Source organism: Thermobia domestica, chromosome 14 (genome assembly GCF_964235325.1).
Source record: "Thermobia domestica chromosome 14, izTheDome1.hap1.1, whole genome shotgun sequence".
Lineage (NCBI taxonomy): Eukaryota > Metazoa > Arthropoda > Insecta > Zygentoma > Lepismatidae > Thermobia > Thermobia domestica.
In genome coordinates, this window is record NC_137467.1 from 102592246 (window position 1) to 102612314 (window position 20069).

At 35.1% G+C, this 20069-nt stretch overlaps 1 protein-coding gene across 1 annotated transcript in view; it reads right to left on the reverse strand.

Moving 5' to 3' along the window:
- Positions 1–20069, reverse strand: part of LOC145670275 (protein O-mannosyl-transferase TMTC1-like) — a 2166608-nt gene that overhangs the window by 185552 nt on the left and 1960987 nt on the right. The window contains exon 14 of the mRNA XM_081738705.1: positions 13235–13385. Within this exon, the coding sequence (XP_081594831.1) occupies positions 13235–13385 (151 nt within the window). The remainder of the gene's footprint in view (positions 1–13234; positions 13386–20069) is intronic.

Consider the following 20069-nt stretch of genomic DNA (forward strand, 5'->3'; position numbering starts at 1 on the left):
GGATATTTTCAAACCGATTATAGGGAACGAAAGTCTGCATAAACGAAAGTAATGACAACGGTGTTAGACTCGTAAATTTTGCAACATCCAAAAACCTAATCGTGAAGAGTACAAAATTCCCACATCGCGACATTCATAAATACACTTGGACATCACCCGACGGGAAAACACATAATCAAATTGATCACGTTTTAGTAGATAGAAGAAGGCAATCTAGCATAATTGATGTCCGGTCGTTTAGAGGGGCTGATTGCGACACCGACCACTACCTGGTAGCAGCGATAATACGAGAGAGGTTATTGTTGAATAAAGGTAATATTCATTGTCCGAAAACGGAGAGATTCAATTTAAAGAAATTAGAAGAGAGGCAGGTAAGAGAGAAATACCAGATTGAAGTTTCGAATAGATTCTCGGCTTTAGAAGATTCGGAGTGCACTAGTGTTGAGGATACCTGGATTGAAATTCGAGATAGCATTAAAATTTCAGCAAAAGAAAAATTGGGACACGCGGAAATACGTAGGAAAAAACCATGGTTCGACCAGGAATGCATAAAACTAGCAGAGAAGAGAAAACAGGCAAAATTACGCTGGCTACAAAATCCGAATGAAATAACTACACAAAATTTCGCAGATATCAGGCGGGAAACTTCCAAAACTTTTAGAACAAAGAAACGCGATTTTCTGAAAGCTAAAATTAAGAAACTTGAAGATAATAGTAAAAATAAAAACATCCGGGACATGTGTAAGGGAATCAACAAATTTAAGAAAGGCTATCAACCTCGTGCTTACATATTAAAGAAATCTGACGGTACAGTTCTCACTGACACGGATAGCATCTTAAATAGGTGGAAAGATTTCTTTGACGATTTGCTTAACACGCAACCGAAAACTAGTGTGCGTGGAGAAAAGGAGATACACACCGCAGAACCGTATATTCCAGTACCCAACCGAATAGAAGTAGAAACTGCTATAAAGAAATTAAAGAAACACAAATCTCCGGGTGTAGATGATACAAAATGAAGATCTTCATTCTGCAATTGCGACGAACAAGGGCCAGTCATGTGAGGAACTGGGACTACAATTTAGTGCAAGTGGAGAAACCGTTCGGTAGCCTGGGGAGCATTACAAGTTGAGTCGATGGGTCCCATATGATTTGACTCCGGACCAGAAGGCAACGTGAGCAGACACCTGTGTTATTCGCTGTCTCGTCTGAGGAAGGAGCTATTTCTGGACAGAGTGTTGACATGTGACGAGAAGTGGGTCTTGTACAAAGCTCCGCGGTGCAGTCATCATTGGTTAGCATCGAATGAGCCGGTTCCAAAACAGCCGAAATCAGCACTGTACCTGATGAAGGTCCTCCTGTGTTTTTGGTGAACTGCTCACGGTATTGTGCATCGGGAATTGCTACCAGCTGGTAAGAGCATCAATGCAACTGTGAACTGTCAGCAATTAAGCCGTGTTCAAGAAAACTCAAAACTCTGGAGCCAGCACTTCTGAATAGCAAAGTTGTCCTGTTACAGGACAATGCTAAGCCCCAATTCTACACTTTGGATGGGAATCACTATTGCTTCCACCATGCTCTCCGGACATTGCACCGTCCGATTATCAGCTGTTTCATTCCTTGCACAATCACCAGTTCAAATCCCTAGTAGAGGTACAAAATGAACTTTATATCTTCTTCGCTTCACGGCCCACCAAATTCTATGCGATGGAATCCATGACCTTCCAGAACGTTGGCAGAATGTCGTCGATGCTGATGGGGACTATTTTTAATCTTCCAGGTACGCCTTAGGTGACATATCGCTGTTCGAAAGTAGTGGGTGAAAAAGTGACAGAACTTTCTTGGTTACTTTTATAACATTGAGGAATATTGATTAAAAAGAGAATAATAAGAAACAACTTCTTTTCCATTGTGTTGCATTGTAATATACGAGTTAAATGGTGTGTTTAGTCGTGCACGAGTTTATATGCAATTAAATTTAGCGAATTCAACATAATTCTAGATTTTAGAATTGTTTTGTATATTAGAAAGAGTTGGGAAATATGAGGAAATGTACAAGTAGGTGAAATCTATGGAATTTAGGAGGAAACAAGGGGGTATTATGATGGCAGTAGAAAATAAGGATGGGAAGGTAGTCAGCGAGAGAAATGAGGTAGTAGGAACATAAAAACAATAAATTGAAGACTTATATAAGAGTAAGGATAGACCGTGTAGCCTAAATGTTAAAGTAGAAAATGAAGTTGGGGAAGAACTGACGGAAGAGAGTGCAATTGGAAGGGGAGTTCGACAAGGATGCTGCTGCCTCTCGCCAACACTATTTAATGTCTATCTAGAAGAGATAGTGAAAAAGAGCCTATATGATGATGATGGCATTTCGGTAGGAGGTAGAATGATTAGATGCATAAGAAATGCAGACGATATGGCGCTTGTTGCAGAATCTGAAAAGAAAATCAATAAAATGTTAGAAAAAATGAGAAAGGGCTTCGAAGAATATGGGATGAAAATAAATATTAGAAAGACAAAAGCCATGGTGATTGGAACGAAGGAGTCTGTGTCAAATATAAAAGTGGGAGAGGAGCAAATAGAACAAGTGAATAGTTTTCGATATCTGGGTAGTATTCTTAGTAATGACATGAAGTGCGAACGTGAAATAAAAGCAAGGATAGGAATGGCGAAAGATGCCTTTAGGAGTTAGAAAAGTTTGTTTTGTAGGACCTTGAACAAAGAGTTGAGAAAAAGACTCATAAAATGCTTCGTGTGGAGTGTTGTACTGTATGGGGCGGAAACGTGGACATTACGTAAAGGTGATGAAAATCGACTGAAAGCCTTCGAAATGTGGCTGTGGAGAAGAATGGAAAGAATTAGTTGGGTCGAGCGGAAAACGAATGAGAGAGTGCTAGAAATGGTGGGTGAGAAAAAACAACACTTTTAGATATTATTAGGAAGAGGAAGAGAAACTGGTTGGGACATTGCCTAAGAAGAGATTGTATCATGAGGGACGTCCTAGAGGGTATGGTGGCGGGAAAGAGAAGGAGGGGGCGAAGGAGACTACAATTAATGGATGATACAAAAACAGAAAGATCATACGCGAAGACGAAGAGGTTAGCGGAGGACCGTGGAGCATGGAAGCTTCTCAGCTGCGGCAAGTGACCTGCCAATAAAGGCAGAATACCTATGATGATGATGATGTATAACTGGAGTGTGGAATGAGTCTAAGCATTGTGTTTTGATATGTTTCAGGAAAATAAAAACCACCTAATGGCAACGAACATGTTGCGGGAAGCTGCAAAAGCAAGTATTTCTTTAAATGTCGTAGCATATCCTTGTATTTACAGTCTTATATTTTTTAAGAGAAATAATATATGTTTAATAGCATGTGTAGGATTAAAAATTAAGTTGTTCTTCAATCCCCCAGTTTCAATATAACTTCTACAACACAAACCTCATTATTCATTGCTATGATTAATATTATTCTTTCTATTTATTTGTTTTTCAAATTTGTTATTAAATAGTCTGATTACACAGTTTTCTGAGACAGATTTTTAAGATGTTCATGTGCAATGAATCAAATCTCTTCTTACACCTTATTTGTTTAAGAGTATAAAATGCCAGTACATCTACATCTAGTACAAAGAGCTGGAGCTTACTTCCGATGTTCTTGTCAATTTACTTAATAAAATAGGAAGTACGATACGGTATTTTAACCGAAAAAGATAGTATCCTATTAATTATACATTTCGTCAAAGTGTTAGAAACAACCAGGAAATTAAGATTGATATACAAATATTCAGATCATGTCTTGCCCCCCCCCACTTTCAACGTCCAATCGCCGCCACTGTTATTATTATTATTATTATTATTATTATTATTATTATTATTATTATTATTATTATTATTATTAGGGAAAATTTAAGACCTCAATATTAGGTCCTATTGCAATGTAAATAAGCGTACTGAAGTTGATAAGAAAAGAAAAGGAAAGGATAAAAGATAGTGATAGGGAAAGGATAAGAGCTATTAGTATCCGAAAGGAAACGAAAGGTGAGAAAGAAGATGTCAGCTCTTGAACAATATTAACATCGAAACTTCGGATGCCTAAACAGTAATTAAGTAGAATTTGTCTCACCATGATGCATAGTAACACACTTTCTTTGGCTAAAGGAATTTGGATTATGTACCTAGGTATGCGTTATATTGATATTTTAACAAAATATAATACCGATATAAAAAAGAAGAATTCTTACTTACAAATTTTGGTTGAACGGATATATGCAACGTGTTGGAAATGGCGAACGAAAATATTATTACTTCTAGCAGTAGGAGTAATAGTGAAAGACGTTCGGAATAATTGCTCGGAAACAATATTGTTTCAGACACATTTATGACTCATACTAGGCCCTAAGCATGATCCTTAGGGACTGTATTCATGAATTGTTTGCTAGACACGTTACGTTTTCCACCACAGTACGAATCAAGGTTGTAGACAGACATGTGACGTCATTTTGCTAGTATTTCCCCTGTGAAGAAAGCTGTCTTCACTCTGACTCGTAAGCTCGAAAGAAATTGAGCATTTTTCATTTTATTACACATCAGAAGTAAGCATTTTGTAGTTCACAAAAACAACTTACCGCACCGAGAATCGAACCCGGGACCCGAAGTACTATACTCGAGAGACTTCAAATTTAAATTAGAAGATAGAAATAGACTTATAGTGCAACAGACCATTTTTTTTCTGATTCACCGAAAGTATCTCCATATCCTGCTATTATTGCAATTACAAATATCAATATCCAAAAATGCCTGAAGTTCTTTTTTCACTTACAAGGAGAAAGCAGACTTTGGTATATTAACGTCGGGGCCATTTTTTGCAAGGTGATTGTGAAATTTAAAGTATTCATATTACAAACTAGGAGAGCGCAATGACCTAATATAGCATAGAAAAAGCGTATTAAAATTTTCGACTCCTCGCATGTCGTACGTTGCGCAACCTTTTTAAGTGACGGCGTGGCAGAGTCAGAAGCGTTTGTGACTTCCGTTCTAAGGGTTACGGGTTCAATTCTCGCGGGCGTCAACTTTTCATTTATGGGAGACCCGGCTTCGATTCCCGGCGGGAGCTCACGTGGTTAGGATTCCACGTTAATCAGTAGGTCCACGTCTCATATAGCCTCGCTGCTGAAAGGGACGCTAAACTAAAATCAACTCAACTCAACTTTTCATTTATTATTATTATTATTTTGCTTCAACCAATGAAGTAGATACTTGTAGCTACAAGTAAAATGTTAATTCTCCATATGTTTATAATGAATTAAAACAATAAAAATGTTCAAATCAGTTGTAAAATCTTTCAATATTTCATGGTAACTGGCAAGGGCGCTGATCCTGCCCCCCAAAGCTCATGTTGGCACCATGTATTTTTATGAATATATATTTTGTATTATTATATGTATTGCTGTATGTATTTTTTATGAATGGTCCCCCAAATTTACAGAGAAATCGGCGCCGTTGGTAACTGGCAAAAAAATATAATCTATTTCGTAAATATATTGATATCACCTTAATATAGTTATATTACGGTTACCACAGTCGTTGTGTAAAAAATGTTCTTATGCTTCGTGTCTACATCTGTTGACAGTGTGTGTATCACTAGCACTGGCACAAATGGCACGGAGGAATGAGGGGGACATGTCCCCTTCAATCTTGAAACTGAGGGATTGTGCCCCCAATAATCCGATTTGAAATGTGTGTTTTGGGGAGAAATGTGATGAATTGTGTCCGATTGCTACAAAGAAAAATGAGATGAAATTGATATTCCCCCAGAATAAGCATCAAATCACCTGCCTCACAATGTTGAAGACAACTCTGCTCCCCTGATCCTCCACAGTACTGTTTTTCAACATCCCAAAATTTTTTACATCGCTTTATGGGAACGGTCTTACCCGTCCGCCCCCCCCCCCGATATTGGAGACAGATTTTCGCCGCTTAATAGAAGGGGAATAAGTGGTAATCTCCTTTGGTTATAATAATATGCAGTATTGCCAAAGAGGATTTTTTTCTCATCACCCTTGTAATTTTCCCACTGTCAATAGATGTAGGCACGAAGCGTCAAGAATATTTTTTACACAACGACTGTGGTAACTATAATATAAGTCGTGATATCAATATATTATAGTATATTACAAAATATATTACATGGGGACAATTGGGAAACACGAATTGCCTTATTTTACATATACGCTATCTACACACAATTTCAATCCCTACGATCCACTCCTTCCCGTACTTCTACGATAATATTTACTTTTTGTGAAAGAGGCCTTACCCCAACAATGTTTCCCCGCACAAGCTAAAAACACATGTTTGCTTATTTTCTGCGTAGTGCCCCTACAAAAGTTTCGTTGCAATCGAAAGTTGTAATTGCAATAATAGCAAGATATGGAGATACTTTCGGTGAATCAGAAAAAAAAAATGGTCTGTTGCACTATAAGTCTATTTCTGTTTTTTAATTTAAATTTGAAGTCTCTCAAGTATAGTATTTTATCGTGACAGAAATCTGTGTGTTTTCGTTCGCCATTTCCAACACGTTGCATATATCCGTTCAACCAAAATTTGTAAGTAGAAACTATTCTTTCTTTATGCTGGTATATTTTGTTAAAATATCAATATAACGCATACATAATCCAAATTCTTTTAGCCAAAGAAAGCGTGTTACTATGTATCACTTTGAAGATAAATCCTATTAATTTCTGTTTAGGCATCCGAAGTTTCGATATTAATATTGTTCAGGATCTGACACCTTCTTTCTCACCTTTCGTTTCCTTTCGAATACTAATAGCTCTTATCCTTTCCCTATCACTATCTCTTATCCTTTCCTTTTTTTTCTATCAACTTCAGGACACTTATTTACATTGCAATAGGACCTAATATTGAGGTCTTAAATTTTCACTAATAATAATAATAATAATAATAATAATAATAATGACATTAAAATTTTTAAATTGCCTAACATTAGACAAAACTTACAGATAAGTCGGGATTTCGGGAGGACGTCTGGACCTCCAGGACATATCTGTGCAAGTACAAAAAATGTAAACCAAAGCGTTGTTTTGTTTTGTTTCAGAAACGAAATGAGAAATTCCTCCTCTCGTGAGCAACACTAAACAAAACCGAAATATTCCTGCCAAATGTTACATATCTGGTTGTAATGTTATGCCCTGAACGATTATAAGCTCCTAACTTTTAATCTTCTATGAGATTATTATTATTATTATTATTATTATTATTATTATTATTATTATTATTATTATTATTAGTAGTAGTAGTAGTAGTAGTAGTAGTAGTAGTAGTAGTAGTAGTAGTAGTAGTAGTAGTATTCGTGAGGATTTGATAGTTCAAGTATTGAAACATCCGAGTATTCAAATATCTGAAGAAAATAAAACGTGTGTCATCTCCGATCAATCGCCACCAATAATTCTAAAGTAAAAAAAATGTACTGGTCGTTCGTGGATCCGATTCGATTCGACTACAATCAGATCGCGGCGTCGTTAGCGGGAGGGTCGGGAGCTCGCGTCCCCCCAGACTTTAGTCAAGTATATTTAAAGAAACTATACTACTTTGTATATGTAACTTTCGTTGGAAAGAGGATTTTGATTTTGATTCATCAGACCCCCCCCCCAGATTTAAAAAGCTAACGGCACCAGTGTTCAGATTACTGGTCTAGCGCCTTGATCACTTAACCACGATTACTACTCAGTAATTGATTTGTCTTTAGTTTGTTTGCGAGTATAATACACGCACCGTATTTGAGACAAAATAAATGAGTTTCTACTTTGTATTCCTGTTTCTGCAAGATCCGTCTTAATGTTGTTCTCCAATCTGCACCTAGGTCTTTCCTAATGGTCGTTTTCCGATTGGATTACCAGTAAATGCTTTGAAAGTGTTCTTACTTTCTTCCATTCTGGCTACATAACCTGTCCACTGTGTCTCATAGAGTTGATGATCCTTACAATGCTTGGCAAACGGTATAAATTATGCTCTTTCCCTTTACGAAGTTTCCGCCGTTCTTATTCCCGTTACTCTTGGGTCTCAATATTCGCCTCAGGATTTTATTCTCAAATATTTTCAGTCTGGATTTTTCCGTCAGAGTAAGCGACCATGTTTCGCAAACATACAGCACAACATACAGTACATGATTAACTTTTATATATTCTAAGCTTCAAATTTCTCAACAGAATTCTCAAAGACAAAAGAGTTTTACTGATTAAGACATATATACTCGAATCTGAGACGCACTTTTTCTGCCACAATTTCAGGTACAAAATGGGGTGCATCTTGGAATAGCATACAAAACTGCATACAATGTGATAATGATAGTGCAGACAGTGTAAGTGCTTCAGCAGGAAGTTTAGAAATGGGTCTGTGCCCTAGATTCAAGTATATAAGGGTAACACGAATTTCCTGCTATCAGTTTACATTTACTTTTTTCGTGTTTGTAGTCTTCGTCTCTTAATATTGATTCTAGATATTTAAAGGTATCCGCTTTGTTGACAGTATTATTTGATATTACGACATACTCATATTTTCCAGTATTACGGTCACGGCTATTTTCCAAATATTTAGTTTTTTCTGCATTTACTTCCAAACAAATGTCCCTGCAAGTGTTTAGTAAAAATTGTGCATTTCTTTCTATTGTTCTTCTATGTTTTTCTATCAGATTTACATCATCAGCATACGCCATAACATGGTGAATAAATACCGTTTAGTTCTAGGCTCTGGTTGCTAACTTTGATTCTGAGTAAAAAATGAATAATAATGGTGACAAGGCATCTCTTTGTTTCAGGCCATTCTCAATATAAAAGCCCCTGGACAAATACTTTCCTACACGAACTTTATTTTGGGATTTATTTAAACACATCTTATTTATTCTAACTAGTTTTTTTTTTCGGTATTTCAAATTCTTTAAGAATATTGTACAATGTTTTTCTCCTAATCGAGTCATAACCTTTTCTAAAATTAATACATAATTCATGTACCGTAGTATTGTATTCTCATTTTTTGAGTGTTTGTCTAATGGTAAATATATGTTCAATAGTTGATCTACTTTGCCTAAGTGCACACTGACATTCTTCAATAATTTCACCTGTGTGTGGGATCAATCTTGTTAACAGAATGTTTCAGAGAATTTTGTAGGGTGTTGGCAGAGGAAAGATGCATCGATAATTATTACAGTCACTTTTCTTGTTAATTGGAGCAAGGATTGATTCTTTCCAATTTTGTGGCAATTCCTTCTTGTTCTAGATTAGAAGAATAAATTTGTGTATCTTGTTTCATAAACTTTTCCTTCCAACTAAAATTAACACAGCCGTAGTTTCGTACGGCTAAATTCGTACACACGGATATTTTCTTTACAGCAATTTCTATTCCTCGTCGGTTAGGTTCTGAATATACGGTTCTGCCGTGTGCATTTCCCTTGCTCCGTGAATATTAGTTTTAGCTACATGTAAAGCAAATCATCAAAGAAATCTTTTCATCTATACAAAATGCTATTTGTATCAGTGAGGATTGTTCTCTCGCCTATCTTTAATATGCAAGAGCGAAGTTGATAGACTTTCTTAAATTAATTGATGGCGCTATACCTGTCCCAAATGCTTTTGTTTTACTATTATCTTAATTTTAGTTAATCTTACTAGTTCCTTAATTTTAGCTTTCACAAACTCGCCCTTCTTTGTTCTAGAAGTGTTTGAAATTTCCCGCCTGATGTGAACAACATTCTGCGTAGGTATATCGTCCGGATTTTGTAGTTAACGCAATTTTAGCTGTTTTATATTCTCTGCTAATATAGTACATTCCTGGTCGAGCCAGGAATTGTTCCCATATATTTCCACATTCCCCAAACTTTTGTGTACTTAAATTTTAATGTTGTCCTTAATTTCAACCTAAGTATTCTCAACATTAGTGAGTTCTAAACCATCTAAATTCGAGAATCTATTCAACATTTCAAACTGGTATTCTTCTCTCTCTTGGGCCTCCTCTAATGTTTTTATATAAACCTCCTCGTTTCTACATGTTAAATATTGCCTTTATTCAGCGACAATATCTCTCTTATTACCGCTGCTACCAGATAGTAATCAGTATCACAATCAACTTCTCTAAACGAAAGAACATCAATTACGCTATTCAGTCTTCTTCTGTCTACTAAAATGCGATCAATTTGACTATGTGCTTCTTTCTCATCTGGTGCAATCCATGTATATTTCTGAATATCGTTATGTAGGAATATTGTATTCTTCCTGATAGTTTATGAATACCGTGACTAATAAAAGTTAGCGTCACACTTAAATATTACGGAAAGACTTTTCACTAAACGGTATAGTTATCCGGTGTCCATCCTTGAGATGCACTACGACTATGTTAATTTCACTTCGTAACTACTAACATCATACGCACTATCATCCATCAAAGATGACTTACTGGAACTTAAACCGTGTTATGTTTGTACTCTCCTGAAGGACGTGATTGTCTTAATTCTGCTAACACAAATTGTACAGAACAGTTTTCAAACCCCAATTTCTCAAGAACAAGATCTACGATTATAATCATATGAAAACATATAAACAATCATCACTATCATCGGCAGAGTTTTCTTAAAGAACTCCAATTGATTCTGTTTAGTTGTATCCCGAAGGAAGGAACGTGTTTATCCTACAGAAGGTAGATTAAATGAAACAATTCTTTAACATTGCTGAGGTACAAGACAGACCATTCCAACATCACTTGAAAACTATTTATTTTAAAGTGATAAGAACTGCACAACACAGTGTTTTGCGTTAAATAGTCTTTGAACGGTCAGCTGAACTAAATTCAAAGTAGACGTAGAATGAGACATTGGAAATATTTGTAGCTTTATATTTCGTTATAACAATTATATTAATTTATGGGTGTATTAGAAGTCCGGGCCCATAGGTCAACTTCGTTAAGATTTCAGATCCGAAAAAGCGGGAAGATGCTAAAATTATTGGAAATAGGTGGTATTCAACCTAAAATGCTGAAGGTTTCCAAATCGCGCCACCCGTTTGAGTTTCATAGCGTTAAGTCACCGTATGTTAAATGAAAAAGAAACGTTACCAGTTGAACGGCTGTTTGTTGGACCCACAACATATAATTAATACACCATTGTTGCGAAACGAATTCGAGATGTTTTAGGTTCCTTCACATAACAATGTCAAGTTTCCAGTGTCATTTTTGTGGGTTATTTAGTTCTGTTATGTCTACTAAACTGGAAGCGTTGCTTCTGTATTAACTATAGAGGGCTTTATTAGTGTATCGAATAACAAGATCATTTTAGATTGAAAATACCCATTTCCAACCAGTTTCATTTTTTCCATTTTTCGTTTTAAAAATAAAGTTACACTGATAGATAAAACCTCCCAATCACATTATAGACCAAAAATGTAGATATGATAAATTAGTGTGAACTATCACGTAAAACTGTTGAGAGAAGAATATAGAAGAAAATCACGAACTTCTCGGAGAGCCATAAACGAAATTTGCATTCTAAATTCGTAAGAACTTGAGAAAAAACATACGATCAATCGCAACAAAATACGTATGATTAAGCTATCATTCTCTCATTATTTTCAATAAATTTCTTTTACAAATCAAAGGTGTCTTTAAAAAAGTGTCGAATGTATTTACCTACTAAGATAATCTTTAAATTCTCGGTAATTCTTTTAACTTAAAAAATAGAATATTCCATTTTAGAAGAAAAACGTGTAATAGAAACCAATGGATTTATCTGTAATATCATAATCATAATCATAATGTTTATTTCCAGTGCACGTACCACGTTATATCGCCTCTGGAACAATATATTATATTGTTAAATTGTTTGTTGGAACAAGTAATCTAGAAAAAAAGATATGAGTATCCTCCAGGCAGCAGACGCGAGTGTGTGACAGACGTTATGGACACTCAATATGAAAAGAATCAAAAAGAAAGAAACAAATGCAAAAAAGGCAAATAAAAGACAGAAAAATAATTAAAATTATTTATGAAGTTTGTTTTGGCTTGACATGTGCTGAAGTGCAAATGCAACACTGACATAATTACTACTCTTTTCATATTGCGAAAATGAAGTTAAACTTACTGATATTTCTAAAGTAAATTAAGTAAACTAATAACTTCTCTTTCGAAATTTGCTACTTGATATCGGTTCTCAGTTTATCATAGATATTTACTAAAGCTGTTATTGAATATATTGAGCATATTAAAATACAGTTCTAATATCCCAGTAAAATGTTAAGAATGAAAACCCGCAAATTATGGTCTCATGTGAATAGAATTTTGTACACACATTCAATATCTTGACACCTACATACAGTACATAACCATGTACACAAAGTTCTACAGCTACGGATGAATATACATGATGTGCTGAAACATCATATCAGTACGTTGTATACCCTATTCTAATTTCAATGTAGGCATCCATTCTTCCGGTTAGCTGAGTTGGGTCTAAAGTGACATTACTAAAACCGTTTTAAAATACTCGCTGAGCGAAACAATACTTTTAATGTAAAAATTATTAACATGTAATAGTTTCGCCAACTATCCACTTGGATTCATGAGATATTGTTTTACTCAGTGAGTAGTATAAATGGGATTTAAGTCTTCTAAAACAAAGCTTGTAAAATAGAGAATATTCTAGTTGGCGTTACTATTATCGAGTTACTGAAAGGTCGCCTCTGACAGATATCTAAACATGGTGTAAACAGAACGAGAGGGACTATTATTCACCAATCACAGCACTATTCTTCCACGCTGTATTTAGGCAACAAAGGTCACTGACCGCGCTGTTGCCGGTAGTTGAGATGACTTGTTAAACGTCTTAAGTTTGTCGCTAGAGCTGCTGCCTCTGTCGCTGAACCTCTCGCAACAGCGTCTCCAATACTCCACGTGCTCTACCCAACTGTCAGAAGTCACCTTTCGTTGCGCACACTTTAGTTTCTGAAATCTCATGGCGAAAGGTTCATACCGGGGATGCAGACTGGACGAGACACTGTTTAATCGAATCTTACAAATGCTTAATTGGAAACATGTCTATGATTGTTCATACTATGAGAACTGATGAATATCTTGGATAACATGAGAATACGTTGGATAACATTAGCACTGTGTGTTGTGTACATTGTTTTGATAGAAGTATATATTTCCTTGATACAAGAGAATAAATACTTACGCAAGATTTTCTTTCACGAGAATGATGTTCAGTCACGGTTTCAAGGAAAGACTGACGATCTTGTACAATATTTTCAACATTCCCATTGCTAATGTGCAGGTCCACATCATAATCCAGTTTTCCGGTTTCTTCTTTAGATAGGAGGTATGCTCTGAAAAAATAAAAAAAAAATAACATTTTCGCATAAAAATATTTAAAGTATATTTATTTAACCGCAGTGAAGCTATGCTTTATTCAATTTACTTAATCAATATAAGAAAGGAAGAGTATTTGTTATAGTATTTCTCTTGTTTTTATTCGGATAGAAGTTCTTGTTTTTATTTTCTATTTAATTTGTTAGCTAAATGTAAGAAGCTAAAAAAAAACACGTACAGCTCAGATACATGTGTGAAAATACACTCCGACTGGTGAAAGTTAAAATGGTGTAAGTCCAAGATAAGAGCTGCTTCCTCTATCACTAGAACTTTCACAGTCATCTGTTCAAATTTGCTACCGTTAAGAATAAAGTTTTGATTTGCTTCATATTTGCTGTTAACAGATTGACTTACATAGGTCTGTTTTCTGTGTTTGTCTTCACCTTTTTATTCTTTGTTTATAACGTGACTTACACCACTTTACCTATTACCAGTTATACAATTTTAAGACAAAAACTAGTACATTTTATTGATGTGCTTTAGAGCACAATAAATCAAAGAATATTATGTTACAGTCAATTTTATATATATTGTTGAGTGTCAGATAATACTACATGTGTAAAAATACATTCGGAATAGATAAGTTTGCATTACGTAACGTCTAGATTTCCAACTGTGTACACGTAAGTATCAACATATACTTCAATAAAAATAAAATTTAACTAAAGCAAGCACTTATGATTACTATTCTGTGTAATAGTTTAGGTAACATATCTCGCCTTCATCAATTACAGAAGGAGGTATCAATCAAGCTGACAGCAAGTAGGTTTCTCAAGAAAATCTTTGGGAGAAATCACGAATAGGGATAGAATAGTGAAGAAAAGGAGAAATAATGTACCTGATAAAGACAATCACATATTGGTGAAACCGTAATATAGATCAATAGTTACAATCTTTCTCTTGTTTGGTCAAATTTTATTTTTTTAAAGTTTTATATACTATATATTATCAAAGCGTACGCGCCTTTGGCGTGGAAAGACTCTGGTTCGATTCCCAGCGGGAACTCATGTGGTTTGGATTCCACGTTAATCAGTAGGTCCACGTCTCATATAGCCTCGCTGCTGAACTGGACGTTAAACTCAAAATCAACTCAACTCAACTCATATTATCAAACCTAGAATGAGCATTATTTAGATCCAAGGTCGCCATATTCAATGCAAGTTCGAAATTTCATCCCATAAAGAACAAGAAGTATCTCATACAAAGTAACACTGCCGTGATCTTAGGAATCCAGTGTAATTGTTTCTAAAATCACCCATTGAAGAATTTCACATTTTTTTACAGGTTTCAAAATCAAAGGGTATCCAAACAGTTTGAATCACCCTGTTCATATATGAATGAATATTATATATATATATATATATATATATATATATATATATATATATATATATATATATATATATAATATATATATGTATTAGAGGGGAGTGAAAAAACAAATTTTCGAGTATCGAATTCTAATAGGGCTCCAAAGTTGCGTATTCGCGCGGTGATCAATGTAAAAATAACGAAAAAGATCGTACTTCAGATCTTCAGTTCGCGAAAACGACCTAAAGTTTGAAAAAAAAAAATAAAAAAAACACCAAAATTTACCTTTACGCAAGAAGTATACAAATTACATCTTTTTCATTTCTATAGCGTTTAAGTACTTTATTTTAGTTGTGTGAGGTGATGTTTGTTAATAATTCGTTAATGTGAGTAATTTTATATTTTATTTTCATAATGATTTTGCAGCTCTTCGCCCATTTCTCAACTTTTTTAAATGAAATTGCCCGGAACTCACCACGAGAAGGTGGCTGAAACTCGAGTTCCAACCACACCCTACCCATCCATCCTACCAATTATGTTGATTTACCCAAGAACTTAACGTGAGATTGAGATATTTTAATCAAATTTTGGCATTGTGAGTCCTGAGGACAAAGTAGCTCTAATGTAGCCGTCTCTGATTTCTTGTCTTCACACTTTTCCTACATACTCTGTGACAAGTTTCACACGTCTTTCAATTTCCCGAGTATGGCATGGAAAATTTAAGAAGTCAAACTCATGACCAGATTTGTCATATATAATTTTAAAAAAATGTACTGGAGGGCGAGACAACTTACATTTTCTCCAATCTATCAGCTTACTGTAGTACGTGCATCAGTACTTATTGAAAGTGTCATAAAAGCAAACAGAGCAATTCAGACAGGACAGTGTGCTTCAGATGTGACTCTAAGAGATCCTGGAACTCTCAGTCACTCCTACTGGCCGTCAAATGCAAACCGGGTCTTACAGTTGTACGTTTCTCAATTAAATCCTACAAACGAACTCAAAGTGCTTGTAAACTACATTATAAAGATTCTGTCTGGTTCAACAAAAAAGATATCAGTCAGTGAAATATGGACCTAAACATATTTTGAAGGGAGTTCAAACAACAAGACGTTTGCCAAACAACATTAAAAGAATCATAGATCCTGTGATTGGAAGAAACGCGTTCTTTTGTCATTCAGAGAACATATTGTTGGCTATGGCAGTGGGTGAGAGACAACACGTACGAGAGTTGGGCTACAGGAGAGTACTAGAGGCAAGAAATTAAGATCCGGAGGGGAAATCTGTTAGAACTTATGACAGTTACAATAAATTTTGATACCACGGACTACAGTGAGCTGATAAATAGGAGAAAATGTAACCTGTCTACCTAGTGTTGTAAAAAAAACGTTTTTTTTTCTGTGAAGTTTTTTTTTCAATAAAAAACATCGTTCTTTTTCATGTTTTTTTTCAAATGTCTGTTTTTTTTTTCTGGCAACTATTATTTATTGATTTACGTCGCAGATTATTGAAATAATCAACAGAACTTGAGTCGAAGCCCTCGTAACTTACAAATCTTTTGTTTATTTGCACCTATATACTAGCAAAATTGTGTGATTATTCCTTTCGGCCCCAGGTCATTTTTGGCGTTTTCCTACATTTCCAGTTAGTGACTTATTGCTCAAAAACCATTCATTCGTTTGATATGGTTAAGGCCTTGTTTTTTTAGAAAATGGATGTTGCTATCTTTTGGTGTAAGTTGCATTGCAGTGTTTCCAATGGGTGGGAAATTATTGAGGGAAATGTAGGGGTAAAATTTACAAAAAATTCCCTAACCGAATTTCAAAATTTTTTGTATCTAGTACCACTGCTGCTATATGGGTTCAAGTCGCCTAAAAAAATCTTTGGTGTGTTGACAAGGTACAGTGAAATCCTAAAGTCGCTTGCTTCCATTCAAAGAGGGAAAGAAAAAATTCTGTCATACACATGAAATTTTGACACTTTTTACGCCTCACAAGCAAAAATCAAATATGCCGGGGCTACAGCTTCTCTAATTATCCTATTAAAACATTTTATGGTGCGTTCTGTAGGGAAAAGAGGAAGCTTTCAGGTAGTGGTACGTTTGTTTCAATGTAGTCAGCAAGAGGGTAATAATAGAGGGGAAAAAGGAAATTTTCCGAATTTTTCACCTAAAAGCGGGAATTAATTGTTTTGGCTGGAAACACTGCCATCAGACAGACGAAAACTATCTGAAAATAGCCCTTAGTACTCCAAGAATATATCCTACAAGTATCATGGTGATATATAACAAAGTAAGCATGAATTTTTTTAAAAAAATCTCATTCTACCTCAGAAATTCACCATTTTCTTACCACTTACAGAACATGGTTTATTATAAACCTCAACTGTGCTTTCCCTAATTATTCTAGTGAAACTTTTTATGGTGCGCTGTGTAGGCTAAGGATGAGTCTGTTTGACACTGGTACGTTTGTTTGAATGTAGCCAACAAGAAGGAAATAATAGAAATAAAAAAGGTATTTTTTTTTCAAAATTTGCCCTAAAATCTGGAATTAAAATTTTCTGTAGCTGGCAACACTACTATCAGACACACACAAACTATCTTAAAATAAGCTTTGGTATCCCTTTAATATATCCTACAAGTATTGTGACGATATCTAATAAAGTAAGCATGTCAATAAAAAAATATCTCATTCTACCTTTAAAAAAATCACAGTTATCTTCCCAATTAGAGAACAAGGTCTACTGTACTTCCCCTAATTATCCTATTGAAACTTTCTATAATGCGTTGTGTAAAACAAAGACGAGACTTCCAGATACTGGTACGTTTGGTCCGATATAGCCAACAAGAGGGAAATAATAGAGACAAAACAGATATTTTTTCAAAATTTCCCCCTAAAATCTGGAATTAAAATTTTCTGTAGCTGGTAACACTGCTACCAGACAGACGCAAACTATCTTAAATTAAATATTGGTACACGACGATATTTAAGGAACAAAACATCTAATTACCAAAAATATATTACTGTAAACAGAAAAGTAGGGAAAAACTAGAAAAATCAAGGGTTAGAACCTAAATACGAATTTTTCGTGCGTTCCCTAATTACCACATTGTAACGATCCGTACTTGCGTTTGTTAAGTAAGGACAAATGTTCGTTTGGCGTAAGTTGACTTGCACTCAGACGTATAGGTACGGATTTATAAACAAAAAATTCTAATTTTTTTTCCCAAATTTAGGAAAATTTTAATTTTCCTAATTGGGAACACTGCGCGCAGGCCCGTCTAATTGATGTCAACAGTTAGGTATCCATCCGAGGTATCTACCTGGCAAGTATAAGGAGGTCTTTCTACAACGAAGGAAGCTACAGGAAGAAAAGAAGTAAAGGAAATTCGAAATTAGAAAATTCTCGAATTTTTGACTGGGGTGATATTTGAGAAGGAAATTCGACACCAGAAGAAAAAAAATAATATGATAAACTATAGTCCAACCATATTTTGCAAGAATAATATCCCGATATCTTGATTAGTGTCCACACAGGAGCGGATTAAACAAATGACACACCCGTGTGTGCCACTTTAGCTACCTGGGCCACCGAGTATACATTTGATTACATTTTTTGACTACTAACTCGTGTTGTTGTTGTAGTTATAGTCTCGACTAATAATAATATAGTTGTTGTAAACAATGCTTTATAAGGAAAATTTTCTCTCCGTTTTACATCTTAGTTCCAACACTGTTGGTGAGAAATGCAAGGTGTTTCAAAATGAATTTTGGGGTTTTAAGTCTTCGTAGTACTTATTACATTTTACGTACAATTATAAGCATTGCATCAAGTAAAAGAGCACCTCAAACAGTCTTTGCTACAAGTGTTCAATGTGAGATTCATTTGTCACACGGCACACATCTAGTCGATAGGCGAGAAAGGCCCATAAACTTTCCGCCATATGGCACAAAACACATTCAATTTAGGAGTCTCATTTCAAGTGTACCATCTCCTGAGGATTTGCTGACGGCCAGATGCAAACATTATGAGTGTTCACATTAGATCTTAGGTGAAATGTCTATTTATCACTGAAGACTACACGATCCAGAAAATCTTCATTGTTATGCAGCAATATTTCACTTGCGAAATTGGCACGTAAACTGTAATCTGTAGGCTTTAGACCTGTAGCAACTGCAAACGATAAGGACGTAGTTGCAAGCGTCTCCTTAATATTCTTCACACAGACAGTTGCACTGTACAGATTCAGTCTTTATTAAAACACAAAAAATACTTTCTGCTCTCTAGTCTACATCTTTTCTGCTTGCTCTTTCTAACGGCAGACATGCGTGAGTACAAAACTGTTTGAGTTGCTCTTTCATTTGATATAATATTTATAATTGCAAGTTAATTGTAATAGATACTACAAAATTTCAAAACCCAAATATTAATTTTGAAACACGCTGCATTACTTCAAATTGTGTCATCCTATATTCATGTCTTTTATATACATGTCATCAGGGCCGGTCCTAGTCAATTTGTCGCCCCATGCAATGGATTAATTTGCCGCCTTCCCCTTTCTCCAGAAAGAACAAATCTTAAAAGTCATGATTTTAAGTATGCTACTCCAGCATGAACAACAAAGGTGAGGGTAAGTGCAGTTGCACTCAGAAAGGCTCAAATACTTACTAAAAATGCAATCCCGTTGTGTCTTTTTTTTTTTCAAAAAAAAATATTAATCTATTACGTTAGTGAAAGATAAAGCAAACACACCTGCAGAGGAAAAATGGTAATCCTTTCTATAGAATTCACTATCGAGCTTCGATCTCAATGTATCAGTTTGCAATTTCAGTGCAACTAGCTCTTTTATCTTTATTTCTTAATTTCTCTTCAATATCTGTTAACATTTTTTTTAAAAAACTTGTTTCTACCTTCAATGATAAGGAACTTGTTTCTGACAAAAACAAGACTAGTTGTCATATCAAAACTGTGATAACTTACTAACTGGAACAGATATTCACTACTATTCGAGAACTAAATTCTTCCATTTGGCAACAATCAAGCAATTTGTGCTGGGATTTATTTAACCATTTGCTTTAGCATTGTCCATGTGGCCTTGACCAAATGCAAACTAAACATAATTTATGAATGTAGTATTCAAATAGAAGGTTAGCTTAGTAAATGTAACTACCATCATCATGAAGTCTGTTTCCAACAAGAAATATTTAATTTAAATAATATACTTATGACAGATTTTACCGGACCATCCAAACTTGCCGCTCCACGCAAATGCACATGTTGCATATATGGTAGAGCCGGCATATCATATATATCTAGTCCACAAGTTATTT